The 22,724-nt window shown below is 63.9% G+C and overlaps 1 protein-coding gene across 1 annotated transcript in view; it reads right to left on the reverse strand.

Annotated features, from left to right (window-relative positions):
* Nucleotides 1-20,946, reverse strand: part of SMOC2 (SPARC related modular calcium binding 2) — an 87,931-nt gene extending 66,985 nt beyond the window's left edge. Inside the window, exon 1 of the mRNA XM_080665591.1 lies at nucleotides 20,701-20,946. Within this exon, the coding sequence (XP_080521717.1) occupies nucleotides 20,701-20,787 (87 nt within the window). The 5' untranslated portion in view covers nucleotides 20,788-20,946. The remainder of the gene's footprint in view (nucleotides 1-20,700) is intronic.
* Nucleotides 20,947-22,724: the final 1,778 nt, after the last annotated feature.

Raw genomic sequence — 22,724 nt, forward strand, 5'->3', positions numbered from 1 at the left:
CACCGAGGAGGAGACAGAGGTCCCTGGAGGACCCCAAGCCCAGCTGCCTCACCGACCACAGAGAGACGAGGCTCCCGGAAGTCACTGGCTGGTCTGCGATGCAGCTGGAACCCAACCCGGTCCTACCCCCACCCGCCCGCACGGCCAGGGGGGCAGGGAACCCACGGGCAGAAGCTCCAGGACCCCCACGGGAGCACTTTGGGGAGGAAGTCTGGGAAGTGGCGTGGGGGAGGGGCTGGGGGTCAGGCCTCAGCGCCCTCCGTTCCGCGTCCCCCGCTCCACTCGGGCGTCGACTCCTGCTGGCTCCTTCCGGCTTCGCCCGCAGTGCCACGGCCTCCCTGCCACCTCGGGTGACGCAGGACCCAGAGGCTTCACCCTCCCTGACGGTGTGGGACGCGAGGAGACGAGACGGCAAGGCCTGTGGCCCCCGGGCAGCCGTCACCCCGAGCCGCAGGCGCAACCTCCGAGATGCACTCCCTGCCGCGGGCGCCTGGCCTCTGTCACCGACACCTCCCCCGGGTGTCTGCGCCTCTCCCAGGTGACAGGCGGAGCCCGCTGCCCCGTCTGCGAGTCTCCCCATGGGTGTCCCGGGGCAGAGGCCGAGGCCGAGGCCGGCTGGGCCGCCTGTGATTGTTCCTGACGCCCAGGCCCTGGGGGCCCGGAGCACACACAGCTCTAGACGCGCTGGGCCCAGCAGACACCCCGGCCTGCGAGGAGGTCACGCTTACATTCAGTCAAGTTCAGGGAGAGCGAAACTCCGCTGCCGCGCCCCACGGCTGCGTCTCGGCTCTCGGGGGCACCTGTGTGGAGCCAGGGCAGGTGGGGGCACCTCGGTCTCCCAGGCTCTGCCATCTAGAAGCTGGAATTCGGGGGGAACCTCCTAAACTAGCTCCCTACACCCCAAGATTGAAAGGCACCGATGCACAGAAACCAGCGAACGCTCACCCACGCTACAGGACTGAGAAAACAACGCTGAACCAAGACACCTTCCCCAAAAGCCTGCACACGCACCCCTTTAGCTTCAGAGAAGAGAAACCCTTCAGTTACGAGGCGAAGGACACCGGGCTTCTGCAAGGGAGTGGGAGGGGTTGTGAGGGACCCCCAGGAACTGCGGGTTGTGGGGTCCACAGTCCAGAGAGAGGCAGTGGGTGAGGGGCCAGAGGCATCGGGGGACAGGAGCGGAGACACCGGAGCCCTCGGCCCAGGGCAGAGCCACCTCTCGGAGCTGAGCAGCGAAGGGGCGCACAGGAGGGGCGTGGGGGGCCATCGCCGTAAGTCACGCAGCCCCCGTGGGTGCACAGACCCGCCCGCCCATCGTCACGGGAGCTTCTCCAAACCACAGCATCACCAAACACTCCCCGTGTCCCCCCGAACCACGGACAGCGTGCCACGCCGTGCCGGTTCACGCCGCTCCTCAGGGGGAGCTCAGACGCCGGGCACGCCCTCCGTGGCCCTCGAGAGGAGGTGCTGCTGCGAGGCGCCGGGAACGGGCACCTTCTCGGAGGCGAGGCCGACGCTGGACCCGCCTCCACGCCCACGGCTCAGCGGACGCCGTCCCAGGCCATCAGTCCGTGTCGGAGACGAGAACCCCAGAGAGAGTCACACGGGGCTCATCGGCCCCACAGGGGCACCCGCAGCCCTCAGGGAGCCCCGGCGCAGGAAGGACAGTGGGGAGCAGGGCAGCGCAGCCTGCCCCTGACCCAAGACACCCCTGGTCCACGCGTCACGCGGAGAAACATCCCAGCCTGGCCAGTCCGCGTGGCAGGCACGGGTCCTGCGTGGCCTTAAACACCTGGCCGGTGGCACCAGGATTCGGGGAGCCTGGGGCCAGTGCCTGGATCCTGGCTGAGCCGACTCCCCAATTCCCGGAGAGCCTCTGGGGGGGGGGGCGAACCAACATCCGGCTTGTCCTGAGGGTCCCCGCCCCACTCAGGGGGGGCTCTGGGATCCAGAGGGCTTTGCTCTGGTCCTGGGGTTCCCCGCCCAGAAACCCAGGTGAGTCCTAAGCAGACCAAGACACTGCCGTTCCCGGGGCTCACGGCGCCCCATCTCCCTGACAGGACGGAGGACCAGAGGCCACGTCCAGTCTTCACCCAGAGGGCAGTGGGCTCTGTCCTGGGAGAGCCGCAGGAAGTGCCGAGAAACGGCAGCGAGGCGTGGAGTCCCGAGAAACAGCCACAGGAAGAAGGGGGGCACCTGCCCCCCTTTATTTCTTTGCTCAGTGGATGAGCACTCCGCAGCCTGAACCCCCTGATAGGAGTGCAAGGCAGACCACACAACGCCCGCCCCGCGGGCCCAGCTTCCCGGCTCCCCGCACCCCGCACCCCGCACCCCACACCCCACACCCCGCACCCCACACCCCGCACGTAAGAATAAACTCACTCGGAATTGGGGGGACTGCTCCTGATGAGACTCGGTGCGTCCACCTCACAAACTCGCCAGGATTCAGCCCCGACCGTGCGGCCGGGGATGGGAACACGGACGACACGTGGATTTCGGGCGGTTCCCGGCGTCAGAATGACCCCACCACCTAATATTCCGGACTCAGGGAGTCCACGGCCGCTGACACGCCGAAGTCATGGCTACTGCACAGAATCAGTGTACGTGTTGCGAGCAGCAACTCCTTTAGGGGTTCACGTCAAAAACCCCTGAACGGCAAGAACCAGCGGACACGGCGACCACAGGCCGGGGAGACACCAGAAAAGAGCCCAGGGGGGCAGACAGCGAAACCAGTTCCCACCTGTCACCCACCTGTCACCCCCACCTGTCAGGCACCCTCCTGTCACCCACCTGTCAGGCACCCCACCTGTCACCCATCGGTCACCCCCTCCTGTCAGGCACCCCACCTGTCACCCACCTGTCACCCCCACCTGTCAGGCACCCCACCTGTCACCCACCTATCACCCCCACCTGTCAGGCACCCTCCTGTCACCCACCTGTCACACCCACCTGTCACCCCCACCTGTCAGGCACCCTCCTGTCACCCACCTGTCACCCCCACCTGTCAGGCACCCCACCTGTCACCCATCTGTCACCCCCTCCTGTCAGGCACCCTCCTGTCACCCACCTGTCACACCCACCTGTCACCCCCACCTGTCAGGCACCCTCCTGTCACCCACTTGTCACACCCACCTGTCACCCCCACCTGTCAGGCACCCCACCTGTCACCCACAGGAAGGAGGGCATCAGGGTTCACATCAGGGGGAAATTATACCCACGTGATCAACTCTCGTCTAAAGCTAATTTTCACCGACCAGTACCTACTACGCTTCCCAAACATTTGGTAATAATATGCCAAGCTAACATGCGTGCAAATGGGGGTGCTGTGAGGGACCTCTCGTCACGACCGTGTCCCCCAGCGATGGCTCCGTCTTCATGTTCTGCGTCTCATTTCCACGGGAGCTTCCCTGTGGCTCCGGGAACTCGTCCCCCCTTGGAGCCTGCACATCCCTTGGGAAACGCCGGCCTCCGTCCCTGCGCAGAGCCGCCGACGTCCTGCCCGAGGTGAGGGGATAAGGTGGCGGGAATGGTTTTCCTGAGAGATTTACACCAAGGAAGACCGTGCTCAGGTCGCTTGTCCTCCAGTGAGGTCACGTCTGAACACACCTCCACCTCCCGGCAGCGTAGCCTTTCTCTTTCTAATGTATTTTTATTGATTTCAGAGAGAAGGGGAGGGGGGCGAGAAAGATCAATGATGAGAGAGAATCGTTGAACGTGCCTCCTGCACGCCCGACACTTGCGTATGTGTGTGCGTGCGTGCATGCGTGTGTGCGCGTGTGTGTGCGTGTGTGCGTGTGTGTGTGTGTGTGTGTGTGTGTGTGTGTGTGTGAGCCCAGCCTGCCTGGGGGCCCGGAAGTCCTGGCTGCTGTCAGGGATCCCACAGGGGACAGAAGACAGCCGGGTCAGAGCCGGGAAGGACACGGCTTCCACACACACGCGTGTTCCCGGCGACACTCAGAATAAGACGTGAGGATTTCCCCTTCTGCCCTGAAGTGCCGGTAACACACCAAAGGTGACTTGGACCCTAGAAGCGGCCTCTCTGCAGGGGGGATCCATGCCCGCGGGGCCAGGCCCGGTTCCATGATTTGCAGGAGGCACGGTACCTAACATCTCATCTGGCAAAGTCTTATCACCCCATTACCGATCAGGACCCCGGAGCTAACCGTGACTCTGTGTCCAGTGATGCGGGTCATCACGAGCGGGGTCACCAGCCACCCACGCCCGGAGCCAGGGGGGCGCCCCCTGCCCGCCTGCGAGCCACAGCACGGGCTCCGGGTCCACGGGAGCACGTGGAAAACCGTTCCAACATGACTGTGTACGTGGAGGTCACAGCAGTGACTTTATAAAATCCCACGGGCACAGCAGAAACGTATGCACACCAAGCCTCTCCCATTCGCTGTTCCTTCCTGAATGTTGATGGGCATGGGGCCTGCAGGGACCACGCTTTATTTTTTTTAATATGTTTTTCTTGATGTCAGAGAGGAAGGGAGAGGGAGAGAGAGAGAAACATCCATGATGAGAAAGAATCACGGATCGGCTGCCTCCTGCACGCCCCCCTCTAGGGATCGAGCCCGCAACCTGGGCCTGTGCCCTGACGGGGAGTCAAACCGTGACCTCTTGGTTCATAGGTCGACGCTCAGCCCCTGAGCCACGCCGGCCGGGCAGAACCGGCTTTAAAAATGCCTGTTTGGGCTCCATCTGTGGGTCCTGACTGGTTCAGAGGGTGGCCAGCATGGCAGCGGCTCCGATGGGTGCTGGCTTCCCACCCCCTGAGACATTCGACACCGACCTGACCCAGGTCACCGAGAAAGGCCACTTCTGAGAAACGGAATATGTTTAAAATCGGGTATTTTCCATGAGCAGATGCAGCTTAGAGATGTGCTGTATCTGGTGTAGTCTGTCCGGCCCGCGACGACGCTGCCCCGGCCTCGGTAGGAAGCCGTCCTGGCCATGCCCACGCGTCCCAGGGACACGCAGGACCAGGCGTCCTCAGACGACAGCCCGCGGGCCACATGCGGCCCGCCGAGGACATGTACCCGGCCCGCCGGGTGCCTCTGCCTGTCCCGCTTAGCAGCCGACGCGTCCCGGGCCCGCAGTGCGCATAGGAATTTGTTCATCGTTTTTTTTTTAAACTATCGTCCGGCCCTCCCACGGTCTGAGGGACAGTGAACTGGCCCCCCATTTAAAAAGTCTGAGGACCCCTGGTTTATTCTATCGGGGGCCGGTGAGGTGCCTTCAGGCGTCTGGTCACGTCACACACGACGGACTGGGACTCCGCTCTCTGCGTTTTACGCTCTCGTTCGTCTTTAACACACGATTGCCCCCGACACCTGCTCCGGGGGTGGGTGAGGTCACCAGCACGGCTCGGGGAGCTCTGGGCGTCACAGCCCACAAGCTCGGTCCCAAACACCCGACGGCCGTGCCGGGAGGAGGTGGGAACGTCACCACCAAGCATCTGGCTCCCGCTCCCTGCACCACATGCAGAGGGCGTGTTAAGGAGCACGGGAAACGGGTGGGATCCTCATGAAAGGCATTCCTGCCGAGCCAATCGCTTGCTAATAACCCCACAGGGTCCCGCTCCTTCCCGTCTCGCCCTCCACAACGGAAATAATTCACCGGAAATGGCGCTGGACCGCAGCCTCGGCGGATCTGGGCCGCGAGGCAATGACAGCTCATCACTGCGGAAGGGACGTGACGGGACAGCCCCGGGGCGGTTAGCAGAGGAGGAGATTGGAAATCCAGGGACACAGCCTGAGGCAACCCAGGCCTGAGCCCAGGGCCCCCCCCCCCCCCCCCCGCCTGGCAGAGTCGGGAGCCAGGGTCCTGGGGTCTCCTGCCGACACCCCCGCAGGGCTCCCACCGCCACCGTTCTCACTCAGCAAGCGTCGGAACCACGGACGCCCACAGCGACACGCACAATATTTTGCATCTTTAATTTTACAAAGTGATGCTGGTGTCTACTAACACGTTTCAGCCAAAATAATAAACGTGAGACATGACAGGTTAGATGCGGAACTCATTCGGTGGAAATCTGGCATTAAATGCCCTTTAACCCAGGCCAGTGCGGCTCAGTGACTGAGCATCGACTCAGGAACCAGGCGGTCACAATTTGATGCCTGGTCAGGGCACATGCCTGGGTGGCAGGCTCCATCCCCAGTGTGGGGCGTGCAGGAGGCAGCCGATCAAATTCTCTCCTATCATTGATGTTTTTCTCTCTCTCTCCCTCTCCCTTCCTCTCTGAATTCAATCAATAAACATATATATGTACTAGAGGCCTGGTGCACCCTTTAGCAGTCCGGCAGCCCTCAGGGCATGTCCGACTGACGGCCTAGTGCAGCCGTGGGCAAACTACGGCCCGCGGGCCGGATCCGGCTGTTCTATCCGGTTCTCTTGCTCTCCCCTCCGCTCCTTTACTTTGAATTTATATTCGTTCACACAAACACTCCATCCATGCTTTTGTTCCGGCCCTCCGGTCCAGTTTAAGAACCCATTGTGGCCCTCGAGTCAAAAAGTTTGCCCACCCCTGGCTAGGCCCGCGTGGGGAGCAGGACTAAGTGGCAGTCGGGCATCCTTAGCACTGCTGTGGGGGACGGCCGCTGCGCTCACCAGCCGGGAGCGCACTGACCACCAGGGGGCGGCTCCTGCATTGGGCATCGGCCCCCTGGTGGTCCGTGCGTGTCATAGCTACTGGTTGTTCCGCGTTCGGTCAATGTGCATATTACCCTTGTATTATATAGGGTATTTTTTAAATGCCCTTTAAACATGGAGCGAGCAGAGGAGGATGGCAGGCAGCTGGTGGCCATGTGGGCTGCCCGCCCGCTGCCCGCTGCCCAGCTCGGGCTTCCCATAGACTGAGAGGCCCTGTAGCCCATGCAAACCCCGCGACTCCCAGGGGTACACGTCCTAACATGTTAACTGTCATGCGAGGCTGCACGCACGTCTGAGAAATCTGGGTTATCAGTCAATCAAAGTGAACTTCACCTTATTTACAAGAAATCAAAAGAGGCATTTAAATGGCTCAAATTGCCCTGGCCGGTTTGGCTCAGTGGATAGAGCGTCGGCCTGCAGACTGAAGGGTCCCAGGTTCAATTCCGGCCAAGGGCACAGGCCCGGGTTGTGGGCTCGATCCCCAGTAGGGGGCGTGCAGGAGGCGGCCGATCAATTATTCTCTCTCATCATGGATGTTTCTATCTCTCTATCCCTCTCCCTTCCTCTCTGAAATCAATAAAGAAATATATTTAAAAAAATAAAAATAAAAATAAATAAATCGTTCAAACTTTCAGCGAGAGGAGCGTGGGTGAGTCAGGATGACGGAAACGCGGACCCCTGGGACGGATGTGATTCAGAGACGAGATGAGGGAGAAACATCAGCCAACATCCCCGCCCTGACCCGGGCCCAGGACACCCAGGCCTTCCCCCCACACACACAGCCCTCCGCCCACCTGGGGTGCCCGCTAAGGCGCGTCCCGTGTTCGTCCCTCGGAGGTGAGCGAACAGTGCCGCGTCCCAGGGGTGACTAATTGGAAGATCGTATCTGTTCCCAGAACGTTCCCTCCAGATGCAGCCGGTGGTTCCGGTCCAGGCTGTCCTGGGCTGCCCTTCCTGTCCCTGACGGATCCCAGCCCACGAATCCAGGGGCCTCTGACCCCGACATCGGGGTCCCTGAGGCTTGAGTCTTGGTCGAGTTCCTCATCTGCAAACCTGCGCTGACTTTAAATGGAGCTGAGCCTGGCCGGTGTGGCTCAGGGTTGAGTGTCGACCTATGCACCAGGAGGTCAGGGTTCGAGTTGGTCAGGGCACGTGCCCGGGTTGTGGGCTCCATCCCCAGTGGGTGGTATGCAGCAGGCAGCCGATCAGTGATTCTCTTTCATCACAAACGTTTCTACCTCTCTCCCCCGCTTCCTCTCTCTAAGAAAATCAATGAAAACGTATTTTAAAAAATAAAAAATAAACAGAGCCAGCTGCTGTCCAGAAGAACGGACCTGCACGTCTGACCCTCAGACCTCTGATACCCAAACAGCAAAATGCCCTTTGCACGGGGACTGGGCAGCCTCGGGGCCCAAAGAACTTACCCCAATGTTCCTGCCCGGCGGGTGCAGGATCTGCGGGGAGGCTGGCGCCTCTCCCCTGCCCCCCCCACCCCGCCAGCGCTGGGGACAGCAGCTGGAGGCGTGTCATCGCCCCTCTGTGGGCCTGGAGGATCTTCGCCACGTGCGTGTGGTTAGAAGCTGGCACGCTGCGTGTTTACACGTGACGCTCCAGGTCAGTGTAATTACAAGGCGGCCCCGAGGCAAAACATGGATTAAGTAATTACGGCTTAGCGAGCGCCACGCGAGCGCCACCTGTCACCACCGTCCTGGGCTCCGGGGACCCCGCCCCCGACGGGGGCTGCGCAGGGGCCAGTGGGCGCCGGGGTGCTTTGCAGCCTGGATTTCTGCAGCGAAGAGGGGGGATTGCCCCCCTGAGGCTGCACTGGGCTTTCGCTCCGTGTACGTACATCCCCCTGGACACCTGTGGGAGCCAGAGACGCAGGGGCCCACCAGGTCGGACAGGCAGCGGGCGTGGACGTGGCCACGGTGAGTCTCGGGAGAAACTAATATAAATTCATGCCGGCAGGAATGAGCAGAGCCAGCGTGAGGCAGGGACAGCGTCTCCCACGCGTGTGCACTGCCCTGGCCCGCTGGGGCTCCCGCTGCCGCGGCTTTATTCTCACATCCCTGGTGCAGCTCACCGGCAGAGAGAGGAAGGTCAGGCTTGCTCCGCGCCTGTGCACACAGCTGAGGCCAGGCCGCCCCCACGTGGGCGGGGAGCCCCCCACCATCTCCCTCCCGGGCCCACCCCACCGAGAGCAGCTGCCTCCCCACTCGGCTCACCTGCCTGGAAGGAGGAGCCCTCCCCTGTGCACAGGTGCAACGCCCCAAACCCACCGGCCAGCCCCTGTAACCCATCGCCCTGACTCTCAGAGAAACAACTAGGCTGAAAGCCAGCGAGCCTCTCCGCCACGTCACCCCCACGTCCCGCCCCCCCACATCCCGTACATCCCGCCCCCCACGTCCCCCACACTTCCCCCTCCCCCACGTCTCCCTCCCCCCACGTCCCCTTCCCCCACATCCCGCCCCCCACGTCACCTCCCCCAACGTTCCCCCCACGTCCCCCTACGTCCCGCCCCCCCACGTCCCCCCACTTCCCCCTCCCCCACGTCCCCTTCCCCCACATCCCACCCCCCCACATCCCCCTCCCCCACGCCCCCTCCCCCATTTCCCTCTCCCCCACATCCCCCTCCCCCACGTCCCATGCTGGGAGCCTTTGGAGCTGGTGCGCCCCGAGAAGGGCGCTGGGCGCTAAAGCCACGGTGCAGGCCGCCGGGGAACACAGGCTTCCCAAAGTCCCCGTGTCCTGGAGCAGCGCCGGAGGGTGCCAGGCCACAGCCCGGGGGCATGGGTGTGGGAGGGACCCCAGCCCGCCCTGTCCACACGGGGCCACCACCAAGGAGGTCAAGCGGCGGGGAGGACTGGCGAGCCGGGTGGCTCCGGCCACGGCGCGCAGGAGGGACGTGTGGGACCATTTGTCACACGGCCCAGTGACTCAGCGCTCAGAATCCAGCCCCGGGTCCCACCCCCTCAGCGTGACCCACGCGGCTGCATTCGCGTCCTGGGCTGGACGGGGTCCCCGCAGACGCACCCGCAGGCTAAGTGGTCCCCGCCGGGAGGGTCCCGCACCCGCAGCTCAGCCCGCCGTGGGGGCACGAGACACTGGCCCGGGGTCACAGCACCCCCTCGCTTCCCGCGCTGCAGCCGCAGGAACTTCCTCTCGCTGCCCGTCTGCGTCCTGCTCCCGGGGGTGGGGTTCTGAAGACGCTGTCTCCAGGGACAGTGTGACCCCAAACTAACTACTCCCACTACGGCCTGGCCGGGACACCAGCAGGTCGGAGGGCCGCCCGCAGGCGACAGGGAGACTCGGCACCGTTTCAGCCTCCACACTCGCAGGGGCTGAGTTTCAGGAGAGAATGCAGGCACCCCCAGGCAGAGACCAGGAGGGGAGAGGCCGCCGGCCCCGCTCAGCCGCCTCCCGCCAGCCCCTGTAACCCCTCGCCCTGACTCTCAGAGAAACAACAGCTAGGGACACGGAGGACTGAGTCTGTTAGGAGGTTTGCGTTTAATGCTCTGATTTTAAAGGAACTCGCAGACTAGGCCCAACATCGGTGGCCCACGCGGTCCGGCGGCCTGTTGCGCCCCCACACACGGCTGCACCAGGGGCCTGTCTGCGCCCCCACACACGGCTGCACCAGGGGCCTGTCTGACCCCCACACACGCCTGCACCAGGGGCCTGTCTGCACCCCCACACACGCCTGCACCAGGGGCCTGTCTGCACCCCCACACACGGCTGCACCAGGGGCCTGTCTGCACCCCCACACACGGCTGCACCAGGGGCCTGTCTGCACCCCCACACACGCCTGCACCAGGGGCCTGTCTGCACCCCCACACACGCCTGCACCAGGGGCCTGTCTGCACCCCCACACACGCCTGCACCAGGGGCCTGTCTGCACCCCCACACACGCCTGCACCAGGGGCCTGTCTGCACCCCCACACACGCCTGCACCAGGGGCCTGTCTGCACCCCCACACACGCCTGCACCAGGGGCCTGTTTGCACCCCCACACACGCCTGCACCAGGGGCCTGTTGCGCCCCCCACATCACGGCTGCACCAGGGGCCTGTCTGCACCCCCACATCACACCTGCACCAGGGGCCTGTCTGCACCCCCACACACGCCTGCACCAGGGGCCTGTCTGCACCCCCACATCACACCTGCACCAGGGGCCTGTCTGCACCCCCACATCACACCTGTACCAGGGGCCTGTTGCGCCCCCACATCACACCTGCACCAGGGGCCTGTCTGCACCCCCACACACGCCTGCACCAGGGGCCTGTCTGCACCCCCACACACGCCTGCACCAGGGGCCTGTCTGCACCCCCACACACGCCTGCACCAGGGGCCTGTCTGCACCCCCACATCACGGCTGCACCAGGGGCCTGTTGCGCCCCCACATCACACCTGCACCAGGGGCCTGTCTGCACCCCCACATCACGCCCGCACCCTGTCCCCTGCTCTGACACCTGGGAGGCGCCCCTGGATGCCGCCCACCAGCCCTTAGCCCTGCACCCCACCCCCACCAGGACCCTTAGGAGGCTCCTCCCTCCCAGATGGCTCTCCACGGGACCCCAGCTCCCTCAGCACCCAGAGATTCCATGTCGCTAACCTTTGAACAGAGCAGACGCCTGAGGGGAGGATGTGACTTTGTCTGCCTACTTCCCAAGAGCCGGCCATCCCCCGGGCCCCTCCCGTGCCGGTGGGTGAGGGCGCGGGAAAGGCTCCGGAGGAAAGGGGCTGAGCTGACAGCAGCGCTGCCGGGGCTGCCGCGGTTCTGTCGGTCGTGACGTCCGTGTTGGCGGCCCCTCGTCCTGGAGTCGCTGGAACAGAGTGAATTCAGCAGATACACAAGGAAGCCACGCCTTCTGCAGAACGGCTGGCCGCGGTCACTGCTACAGGTCACAGCTCTCTCCCCAGCTGAGTCCCAGCCCTGATTTCACGTGCGTCCCCGGCTTCCATATCTGGGTGCTGGGAGGCGGGAGGCCCCCGGTTTTCCTTCCCCGATTCAGCATCTCGGCGTCAGAGTCGAATCGTTAAAGCTGGGAGCTCTGCATGGTGCCCGAACCCACGCCGAGCAGCCTGGCTGGTGGCCCTGACCCAGCCGTGGGCAAACTACTGCCCGCGGGCCGGATCCAGCTGTTCTATCCGGTTCTCTTGCTCTCCCCTCCGCTCCTTTACTTTGAATTTATATTAGTTCACACAAACACTCCATCCATGCTTTTGTTCCGGCCCTCCGGTCCAGTTTAAGAACCCATGGTGGCCCTCGAGTCAAAAAGTTTGCCCACCCCTGACCCCAGCCCCTCCCTGGAGCTCCTGTCCCCCAAGGAGGGGCCGGCTGCTCTCGGGCTCCCTCCGGTGGTCGCTGTGGGCCGGGGGAAGGGGGACCCGCAGTCCCCACCCAGGAGAGGGCTCCCCCTCACCCACCGGGCTAGGCCTCCGCACCTGTGCTCAGGGGCGTCCAGGTGGGAGAGCCGCCAGGAGAGCGAAGGCGGGCCCCGCGGCCCCGCCCAGATTCTATCTCTGAATGGGAAGCCGGATGCGTCCTGGCGGCCCCCTGCACCAGCTCCATCTGTTAAGAGGAAGGCCGATGGGCAGGAGCACGTCGGGGCCCGGGCCGCGGCACGGCTCAGGCGTGTGCGTGCAGGTTGGAGCCTTGCTCACCTTCCTTACCCCGCGGTGCCTCCAGAACCCCAGCCGCACCCACCCACGAATCCACCCCCGCTGGCAGGTGCGAGGGAGGGAGGGCGAGATACCGTCGTGGGAGCACACGGCGCAGGCGTGTCGCTTGGGAGAGGTGCCGAGGGCGAGGCTCGCTCCAGCCACAGCGTCCCTGTCCCGGGCAGGAGGCGTGTGGCCGGCAGCGGCCTGCGCCCGAGGGCGGGAGGGCGGCCGCACCACCAAGGGTCTGTCGCTGGCTTGGTGGGAAAGTTTCAAACTGCGCTCCACGGTAACATGGCCTGGGGGGTTGAATGCAGCATTTATTTTATTTATCTTTCATGCTTAAATATATTCGTATTGATTTCAGAGAGGAAGGGAGAGGCAGAGGGAGAGAGAAACATCGATGAGAGAGAATCATGGATCGGCCGCCTCCTGCACGCCCCACACTGGGGACCGAGCCCGCAACCCAGGCCTGTGCCCTGACCGGGAATCGAACCGGGACCTCCTGGTTCAGAGGTCGCCGCTCAGCCCCTGAGCCATGCTGGCTGGACCCGATGCAGCCTTTTATTGATGGTTTTCAAGCCGTGGACGGAGGAGGTGGGGAAGGAAGGTCAGTAGGGCAGTGAGTGGATTTCACCCGAGTGCGCTCTCCTGGGAGGGGGGCTGGCCTGTCCTGCAGGGGTGTTGCGGCCGCCCAGTCACAGGAGACGGAGGGTGCTCAGCACCACAGGGGGCGCTCCCACCCGGGGCGAAGGGGTCGGAAAGGGCACGCCAAGTCCCTCCAAGGGTTCAAACGTGCGGGCAGCAGCTGCCGGGAGCGCCAGGCTCACCGATCTCGGCTTAGGAAGCTCTTGGGGCCGTGGGGCAGCCACACGCTGGTGCCTGGGGGCCCACGCTTCTGGGTGCTGCGGCCGGACCGAGGGCCGCCCCGACCCAGCAGCACTCGGCGGGGAGGGTCCGAGGGAGAAGGCTCTTCGCCAGAGCCCCCCAAGGTGGAGCGAGAGCCCCCCAAGGTGGAGCAAGAGCCCCCCAAGGCGGAGCGACAATCCCCCAAGGCGGAGCGACAATCCCCCAAGGCGGAGCGACAATCCCCCAAGGCGGAGGGAGAGCCTGGCCCGTGGAGAAAGGCGGGCAGGACAGGGCCTGCCTGCGGACCACATTGCCCTCTTTCGGTGCCACTCGACGCCCGGGGAGCAGTTAGTCCTTGATTCGTCGGCATCAGGCTCGAACACCTCCACCTGATGAGAGCCGCCGCGCCCAGCTCACGGCCTCTCCCGGGGCCCTCACCCCCTCGCCTGGCAGGGAATGGGTGGAGCGGCCGGTGGCCTATCGTCTCTGTCCATCTGCAAAGCCTGGTCGCTCCCTTGTCTTCCGAAGACGAGGTACCACCTTGCGCGTGGCCGTGACGCACCGTCTGCAGTGTTTCTCCCGAGACCCCCACCCCCCGACCCCGCTCACGACGAGCCTCTAAGGGAGCAGCCAGGACTGTGTATGAAGGACACTGGTGTCTGGGGGGACCGGGGGACGTGTGGTGGGCCCTGGGAGGAGGAGACGGGGCTGCACAGGGCCACGCCTGCTCTCACGGCTCACGGGGAAGGACAGGCAGTCCCCCCCACACGTCTATTAGAATATTGGGGGGCTGCTCTTTGGGAAGAGCATGTGATGTGGCTTCCCTGGAGCTCACAGGGTTTCCTAGGAAGGGCGCCAGGGGTGGGAGCGCGGCCCGGAACCCTGAGCCCAGCGCTGGCTGCGGCCTCCGATCGCCTCCGTCCCGCAGCACGGCAGGAGAAGGGCCGCTTTTCCGGAAAGTCCCTGTTTTAACATGATCTCACATGTGCCGGTGTGTTCACTTCCTGTGGCACAGGCGGCGGGCTACGGATTCATGCCCCTGCAAGCGGGCGGGCACGGAGTCGGCTCCAAGACCTTCGCCCGCTCCCTCGAGCTGTTTCTAAGCCGCACGCACAAGAGGACTCTGTTTCGTGTTCGGTGACTTCTATCGCACATTTTAAAGGGGCGGGGCTCCCACCAGGGGTCGCTGCACCTCACGAAGTCTTTTTCTTTCAGTTTGGCCTCTGCCATGCGAGAGGCTCACTCCGCCACGGCGAGGGCGGTGCCCGGGGCTCCGTGGCATCTATTCTGATGGGCGTGCTTTTCCTCGATGTTATAACAACCAGAGGGTAGAGGAAGAGGAGGTTAACGGGGCCCCCGCAAAGGTGAGTGATCAGAACACCGGGACGCGACGCGGTGAAGAAAGGCAAGTACATGCTCGCTTCTGAGGACGAGCTTAAGACGTGGGTACAGCCCGCCGGCCTGGCTCAGGGCTTGAGCGGCAACCTATGAACCAGGACAGTGGTCGGCAAGCTCATCCGTCCACAGAGCCACACATCAACAGCACAACGACAGACATTTCTTTGGGAGCCACATTTTTCAAACTTAAACTTCTTCTAACGCCACTTCTTCAAAATAGACTCGCCCAGGCCGTGCTATTTTGTGGAAGAGCCACCCTCAAGGGGCCAAAGAGCCGCATGTGGCTCGCGAGCCGCCGTTTGCCGACCACGGAACCAGGAGGTCACGGTTCCATTCCCGGTCAGGGCACTTGCCCGGGTGGCAGGCTCGATCCCTAGTGTGGGGTCGTGCAGGAGGCAGCCGATCCATGATTCTCTCTCATCATTGATGTCTCTCCCTCTCTCTCCCTTCCTCTCTGACATCAACAAAAATATATTTAAAAAATAAACACCCGACTCAGACAAGGTCAACCTCTACACGACTGCTTTCTTTCCCCCCAACAAACTGATGAGCCTGCTCTGTAAGAAGCCACTAAACTCAGCGAACTTGAGGTACCCAGAGAGGAGCAGGCCAGCGACGATGCCCCACCCCAACCCCCGACGCGCGCCCGGGGCCCGCAATCAAACCCACCGCGGCTCATGTTCATCCGCAGCCCTTCACGCTCTCTGAAGCGTCGTTACCATTGGTGGACTCTGCCAGCAACCTCCAATGTTAGGAATCGGTTTACTCGTCCCCCCACCCCGCCCCCCAGAATAAAAATCTGCCCTGGGCATGGCTGGCTAATGGACGGGGGGGGTCAGTAACCCGATGCCGGGATCGAATGACGGCGTGGCCCACCCACCACAGCGCTGGCCACCAGGGCGCAGCGGGCAGAGGGCCGGGCGAAGGCGCTCAGGGGAAAGGATACGGGGAATAGGAACTAAAAAACCTCTCCTGGAAAGGCAGCCGGTGCCGACGCAGAACCGATTAGCCCGTCAGCGCCTGGGGGGACACGGACACGGACGCGCGGAAGGAATGGGATTCCGGAGAAGTAGGGGGGAGGAAGGAAAGAGACGCCGCCCCGGGGAGAAGACCAAGTGAAGGAAGAGAGACCCATCGCGAAGGGAGGAAGCGCCGTGCCCTCTGTCGACGCCCCCTCCTCCGAGCGCCTATGGGCGGCGGCTGCATGAAGTCACACACCAGAGACACCTGCTTGTAATTGTGGTTTTAGGGTCACTCTGAGATGCCTCGGCGTGGAGAATTCTAAGTAGATTGGGCCAGATCTTACAGCATCCAAGTTTCCATGTATAATTTCTTTTTTTCTTCTTCTTCATCCTGACCCTAGAAATGCGAGTTGAAAACCTTGGCTCTTGGATCTCCAACCTGGGGCTACTGAACCGCACGAGAACGTCTGCTATTTTCACTTCCGGGTAAGTCCTTCCCCGGGTACATTAACCGTCCTTTCCTGAAATCCTTCCTCCGGGATTCAGGTAAATGTGCAACAGGCTGTTGTTCAAACTCCAAAGACGTACCACCATTCGTCAGGAAGTCTCGTCCCGTTACCAATGCCATCGCTCGAGGGAGGCGTCAAGGTGGGGACGTCCGGCCTGTGAGCTGTATGAGGCCCCCGGAATCACGGGGTCTGGCCCTGCCCAGGCATCGGGGGTGCGTGAATAAAGGTTTGACCAGGTAGAGCAGGCTCGTCTTCAAGCCGACCATGTCGTGTGGCGGCCCTCGAAGGATGTTATCCATATCCAACGGCCCTTGGCAGGAAGAGGCCCCACCCGTGCACGGACACAGAAATCGTGTTCTTGATTTCCTTCCTAACTCCAAGAGTCCACGTCCGCCTGTCTGTGTGGACGGGGGACCTTTCCATTCAAAAGTACACCATGTGCCCCAGCCCACACGGTCACACGCCATCTCCACGCAGCCCCATCGAAGCCCCGGCCCCGCGGGGAGGCTTGGGGAGGGTACAGGATCCCTCCGACCCCGTGGCCTCAGCCCCTGCACCCTCGGGCCCATCAGCCCATCAGGCCGTGCGTGCAGCCGCGTTGGGGCCAGAAGTGGCTCCCGAGCCGCCCTGATCGGTTTAGGTTCCTCCTCCACAGCCACCTCCCGCCCGTCTTGCGCGCGCGCGCCGGGAACGAAGAAGCCGCCTTCCCGGGGCGCCCGCACCCTCCCAGCCTGCGCGGTGGGAGAGGAGAAGCCCCAATCGCTCCCGAAGGATCCACGCTGAGTGGGAACAGCACCCGCCGGGAAGGCGCGGGAGCAGAGCGTGCCGGGGCTGGGGTCTCGGCGTCCAGGGAGGTTTTTCTCACGGACACGCCCACAGGGAAGTGTCTGAACCGGTACCTGAACGAGTGCCGCTTTTTCAGGGCAAATACGTACATGGGAGTTGGGGGGGAGAGGGGGGGGAACCGCTCCTCCTCCTCCTGTCACACCCGCCCCAGACCAGCCAGTCCTGAGCCCTCCCCGTCCGAGTGACCACGTGGGAAGGCGGCCATGGTCAACGGGTCCCGAAGGGAATAGGCGGTTCTAGTCTAAAGGTGGCCCGAGAGGAGCCAGGGTGCCCACCCACCCCCCACCCAGGAAGGACAGCGCCATCCGGTGGATCTGGACGCACCGGGGCCACCTTGCTGTCGGGGCTCCTGTGGGGTCTCTGGAGGCTCGGCTTCCTCTTCTCTCTCTCTTTTTTTTTAAATATATTTTATTGATATTTTACAGAGAGGAAGGGAGAGGGATAGAGAGCTAGAAACATCGATCAGCTGCCTCCTGCACACCTCCTACTGGGGATGTGCCCGCAACCAGGGTACATGCCCCTGACCGGAATCGAACCTGGGACCCTTGAGTCTGCAGGCCGACGCTCTGTCCACTGAGCCACACCGGTTAGGGCTTCCTCTTCTCTTGAACGTAGACACACCAGTGTGTCCACGGCAGTGCGGGGTGTGGGGGGGAGGGCTGAATGATGAGAGTCCCCCCGTCAGTGTCCTTCACAGGAACCCTCGGGGCGCTTGCCTTCACGGGCAGTGAGCAAAGGCGTGGGGCTCCCTCAACGCTGCCTTCCACGTGCGGGCGCAGAGGCAGGGTCAGCTCTGCACGTGGCCACGGCTCCCCGCCCACACCTCTGGGCACTGCTGCTCCCCACTGCCCCACGGGGCACACTCCCAGGGGTGGGCCTGGCGGCAGGACACACTCAGTCACTCACTCAGGGGCGGGCCCGGCGTCAGGACATTAGGCACAACTCATTCGCCTGCTCCTGGGACCATGTAGAACTGTGGTCCCGTCGGCCCAGCCAGCGCTTCACACCGGAACGTGTTCCTGGTCTCAGGCGGGCACAGAAATTTAACGAGAACCGTCAGCCCCTCCCCGGGAAGTGGAGAAGCCTGGCCTTGGGGGCACCCCTTCAAGGAGGAGAGGCGGGGCCACGTCAGGGCGGACTGGACCGTCACATCACCTGCTGACGGGCCACAAGGCCAAGGTCAGAGGAGGACCAGGGGCGCAGGCAAGGCCACGGAACGGCACGGGGAAACACACAGAAGGGCGGAAGGCGGAAATAAAAAAAAGGTAATTCTTAAGCAAAGCGGATCCTCGTGGTCTCGAACGCAAAGCCCAGTGGCGCTCTGGCCACGCTGCCCCCACGCGTGAGCAGCAGGGAGAAGGCGTGTCCTGAGCAGCCAGGCCCAGGCCCAGAAACTTCTAAACGCCACGCGTTCAGGCGCCTGTTTCCAGGTGAGAAGCGGGCGAACGGGGTGGGCGGGAGGCGAGAGGCAGAGCACGCGTTCTGCCACGGCCCGTCCAGCCCCACAGCTGACACCTGGTGGGACCCACACACAGGAGAGCACAGCGTGGACGCAGGGGCCATGGCGGTGGGGTGGGGGGCCGCGGCTGCTTCCAGGACCAGGTGACCCGGCGGCGGGCGAGGGGATGAGACCTCAGAGGGACGGGGCCTGGTGCATCAGATGCCCGTTAACTGGCGAAGGACGACGCACCGTGCATATCAGAACCCTTATCTCTAGTCCTCACACGTGCTGAGCAGATAGAGCTGCTGTGTCCCCGTTCAGATAAGGAAAGCGGAGAGAGGACCCAGAGCCACCGCCCCCTGGAGCCGCGGGCCGCGGGCGGGAAGCAGGCTCTGATTTATGCAGGACCAGACGTGAGGGCTGCGCGAGAGCCTTCCTCCGGGAACAAAGAGATCCCCGCTCCCCAGGAGGCGATCGACAGAGACACCAGCACCTCCCATCCCGCCAGCCCATCGCTGGCTTCCTGGTGTCCTGGGGTGGAGGGGGCGGGGCGGGGGGGGGTGGGGAGCCGTCTGCCAAAACAGTTCACGGCTTTAAACTCCTCCTGGCTGTAAGAGCGGCACAACCTTCCACTGGCAACTTGTGGTGTTAAAGCCACAGGTCCTCTGGCCAGTGCCATGAGGGAGGCCCCGGCACCCCACCAGGTCGGCCTGGCAACGGGATCCCACGTGTGGCTGGCGTGGCTGCGGCCGGAGACCCCCGGGAGCCGCGGACGCAGGAGAAGCAGCAGGGGCTGCGAGGAAACGGTTAAGTCGGAAGAGGGGAGGGAGAGAAGAAAAAGAAAATCTGCGGAGATTTAAATTGTTCCAATAACTAACCGCACGGATCCTGCTGCTCCTCCGGGGACCACCCGGCCGGGCCCCCCAGGACGGCAGGCCCACGGCAGGCTGCCTCGCGCACTGTCCGCTCTGTGGCCACGGTGGGCAGCCCTCGGCCATGGCCCTGCCAGAAACGTGGGTCGCGCAGAGCATTGGTCTCAGCCTCTCTAACCCTCTCATGCACTCTAAGCGGGGGGGGGGGGGGAGTCTGTTTTCATGTGTGTGTGTGTGTGTGTGTGCATCTTGCATACATGTATGTACACGTGTGTATACACGTGAACACAGGCAGTGCATGTTGACGGGTGGTCCCCTCCGGGGAGATACGAGTCTGCAGGGAAGGCTGAGTGTGTAAAAACCTTCAAGCCTCCGGAACTGCCTCTAATCGACAAGTCACTGGAGACACAAGGCAGGGACCAGGGCGGCTCCAGAAGAATCTTAGGTATGAACCATGAGCCGGCTAACGCCTTCCCCGCACTGCCCGGGGAAACAGCTCGCCGGAGAGCCTGGCGTTTGCTGAAAAGCAGAACGGACCACAGCCTCTATTTCTGATACAATAAACGCAGGAGGGCGAGTCCCCGCTGCCTACACCCTCTCCACCCGAGGTGTGCTCCCTGCCTTCGTGTTTTCTCAAGCACTTGTTCAGAAACACATGTCAGCGGCATGTTTTCGTTTCTGCAGATTGCATTAATTATGGGCTTGCAGACCCTGCCAGCCGCGAGGCCTGCGGAGCTGGGGGCTGCAGGCTCAGCAGGGCCAGCGGCAGTGGCTTGGCGCAGCCCCGGGACATAGCTCGGCGCTTGGCACCGCGCGGGCCGGCCAGGGCCATGGCCTAGAAGAAGCTGCAGCTAAGAAAGAAAAACACACCGCGGTCAACCGCAGTGACCCAAGCGCTGGGCGCGCGCCTGCGGCTTGCACAGCCCGGCCCTGGGGGAGGACCGCGGGGCCAAGTGGCCCTCGGGGCGCAGGCAACGCCTCCCTCCCACTTCTGTCCATTTACCCCAGTGACCAATGGCCCTTCTTTGTCATGTCATCCGCCCTTCCTAACTCCACATAGGGAGGGTCTCCAGGAAGGCCCCTGCGAACCTTGGGGGCGACAAGGAGGGCCCAAGGCTCGCAGCCCCTCCAATCGGCTCCGCACCCACGCGCAGAGCCGGCGGACAGGCGCGCTCCGGAGGCCCCTGGGCACCCAGTCCCTGGTGGGTCCGCCTTGAACAGTCCGCGGGGCGGCGCCGGCGATCCCAGACCTTGTGTCGGGCGGGCGCGTGGGACCCTGCACACCCCTAAGTGGGGGAGCGCACTCCGACTCCCCACCCCCCCGCACCCCCGCGGCGCTAGGCCCCACCCCCACCCTCCCAGTGCGCCCTCCGCAGCTGGCGGCAGTCTAGTCCCGGAGCGGAGCGCTCAGCGCGCACCCGCCTGCCCGAGTCCCACCTGCCCAGCCCGCGGGCAGGAGGAGGCGCCCCCGCCTCCAGGGTCACCTGCTCTGCTCCGTGGGGACCGGGGGACTCACCGTGAGCGCCGAGAACTTCTGCGCGGGCGCCGGCGGCAGCAGCCCCGCGAGCAGCAGCGGCAGCCAGCAGAGCCGGGGCAGCAGCATGGTGCGCGCGGGCGGCCCGAGCGGCGACACGCGGCGGCGGGAGCCTGGCGCTGGGCTGCGGGCGGCCCTCCCCTCCGCTCCAGGCGGCCCGGCTCGACCAGCTGCCCACCCGGCACAGAGAGGTCCTGCGTCCTTTAGGGCTTCCCTGGCTCCTGTCAAATAACTGCAGAGCCTCTTGCCTCCTCCCTCCTCTCCTTTCCTCCCCTCCCCTCCCCTCCCCTCCAGCCCAGAGCCCCACCTCCTGCGCCCGCAGCGCGCCCGCTCAGCTCAGATGCCGCTGGGGCGCAGGGGCCACCCCCAGGGAGCTGTGTGCGCGCCTCCTTCCCGGCGCGGTGCACACGCACACGCATGGATGCACACATGTGCACACACACGCATTGCACACACATGCACACACCACGCGTGCATGTCTGTCTGGGAGAGCTCCCTGGCCCAACCACAAGGTGCACAGCGCCCTCCTCCTGTCCCAGGACCTGGTCCCTGCAGGCCCACCCCTGCGGGCCTGGGTCTCCCACCTGCTCAACCAGAAGCCTAGGTCAGACCCCAGCCGCCCCGCCCTCCCCTCCCCTCCCCCTCCCCCCCCCCACCCCCCAGCCTCTTCAGCCTCTGGACTCTAACTGCACCTGGTCCGGCCCAGAGGTCCCACTCCAACTTGCTGGCGCTCAGGCAGGGGCAGCTGTCAACACCACCGCGTCCAGAAATGGCGCGCGCACTGCGCCTTCGGGTCCTTGCGCGGGTTCATCCACGCAGGCGGCGTGTTCTGAGGCGCACGCAGCGGGGGGTGACCCACGTGGGGGGGGGGGGCTGGGCAGTGCCTGCCGTGGAGCCGCCCTGTCCCCCGGCGGGTGTTCCCGGGACCACGGGGCTGCGGAGGTGCAGGCTCCGCGTGGAGACGGGTGGAATCCGGGAGAACTGCACACCCAGACGCTGGACGGGATCCATGGCAGACAGCATTGCTGAAATAGTTTCGCCTTGGCTTACAGCTTTACAGGAAAAAGCCCCGTTCTGGCTCCACAGAAAACCAAGAGCGAGGACGGGCGAGAACAATGCACCGATTGACTGGGGGGACGGGGGGGAGGACAAAACCTAGAACATCCAAATCTGGTCTTTAATCGGATGTTTAATCCGAAGCTGTAGCCCCGGGTGGGGGAGGGGCTGTGCCTGCAAAGCCTGGGCCCACCCCTGAGACAAAGGCTGTGTGTTCCGGGCTGGGGGGGGGGTCCCCCCCTGCAGAGGGGGAAGGCTCCCCGCTTCCACCAGCAACGTGATGGACAGATGGACACAGGGCCTCGGAGGGATGCGGCCGAAGTGCCTGTCCTGGGAGGGGGCCACGCAAATTCCTGGGCCCAGAGAATCTATGAAGCCCTTTAAAGTTTAAACACATCCATCCCTCTGGCCCAGGAGGGCTCGGGGGTCGGAGAAGCAGGTGAGTGGAGCAGCTGCGAGGGATTAAGTGAGCAAGGAGCGCCCTCAGGAAGCTCCGTAAAAATTAAGGTAAAAATGAAACAGTCCATACGGCAGACGCTCAGATCCTCCGAAGCAGAACATGGACACCCAGAGCCAGCGCCGCTCCTGCCGAAGCCGCGCCGCTGAGCACCGAGCCCCGTGCTTCTGCTCGCCGCGCCGAGGCCCCGGCACGCGCACTGGGGTCTGTGCCCTGGGCTCTGGCGCTCACACAATTGGAAACAGGCTCTTTGGTTCGCCCTCACGGGCTTCACCGCGGCGGGCGAGGAGTAGAGTTAATTATCCCCACTTTACAGGCGCGGCCGCCGCCGGCACCAGAGGCAGGTGTGTAGCCGGGTCCCCCAAGCAGCCGGTCGGGGACAGATGCCCGGCCCCACTGCCCTGGAGAATTGGAGGTGCCCCCGGGGCCAGGAGGCGACGGCTAGGCCCTTGGGACCTTTTATTCAGAATCTCAACCCACGTGCACACACCAA

Source organism: Plecotus auritus (genome assembly GCF_963455305.1).
Source record: "Plecotus auritus genome assembly, chromosome: 4".
Lineage (NCBI taxonomy): Eukaryota > Metazoa > Chordata > Mammalia > Chiroptera > Vespertilionidae > Plecotus > Plecotus auritus.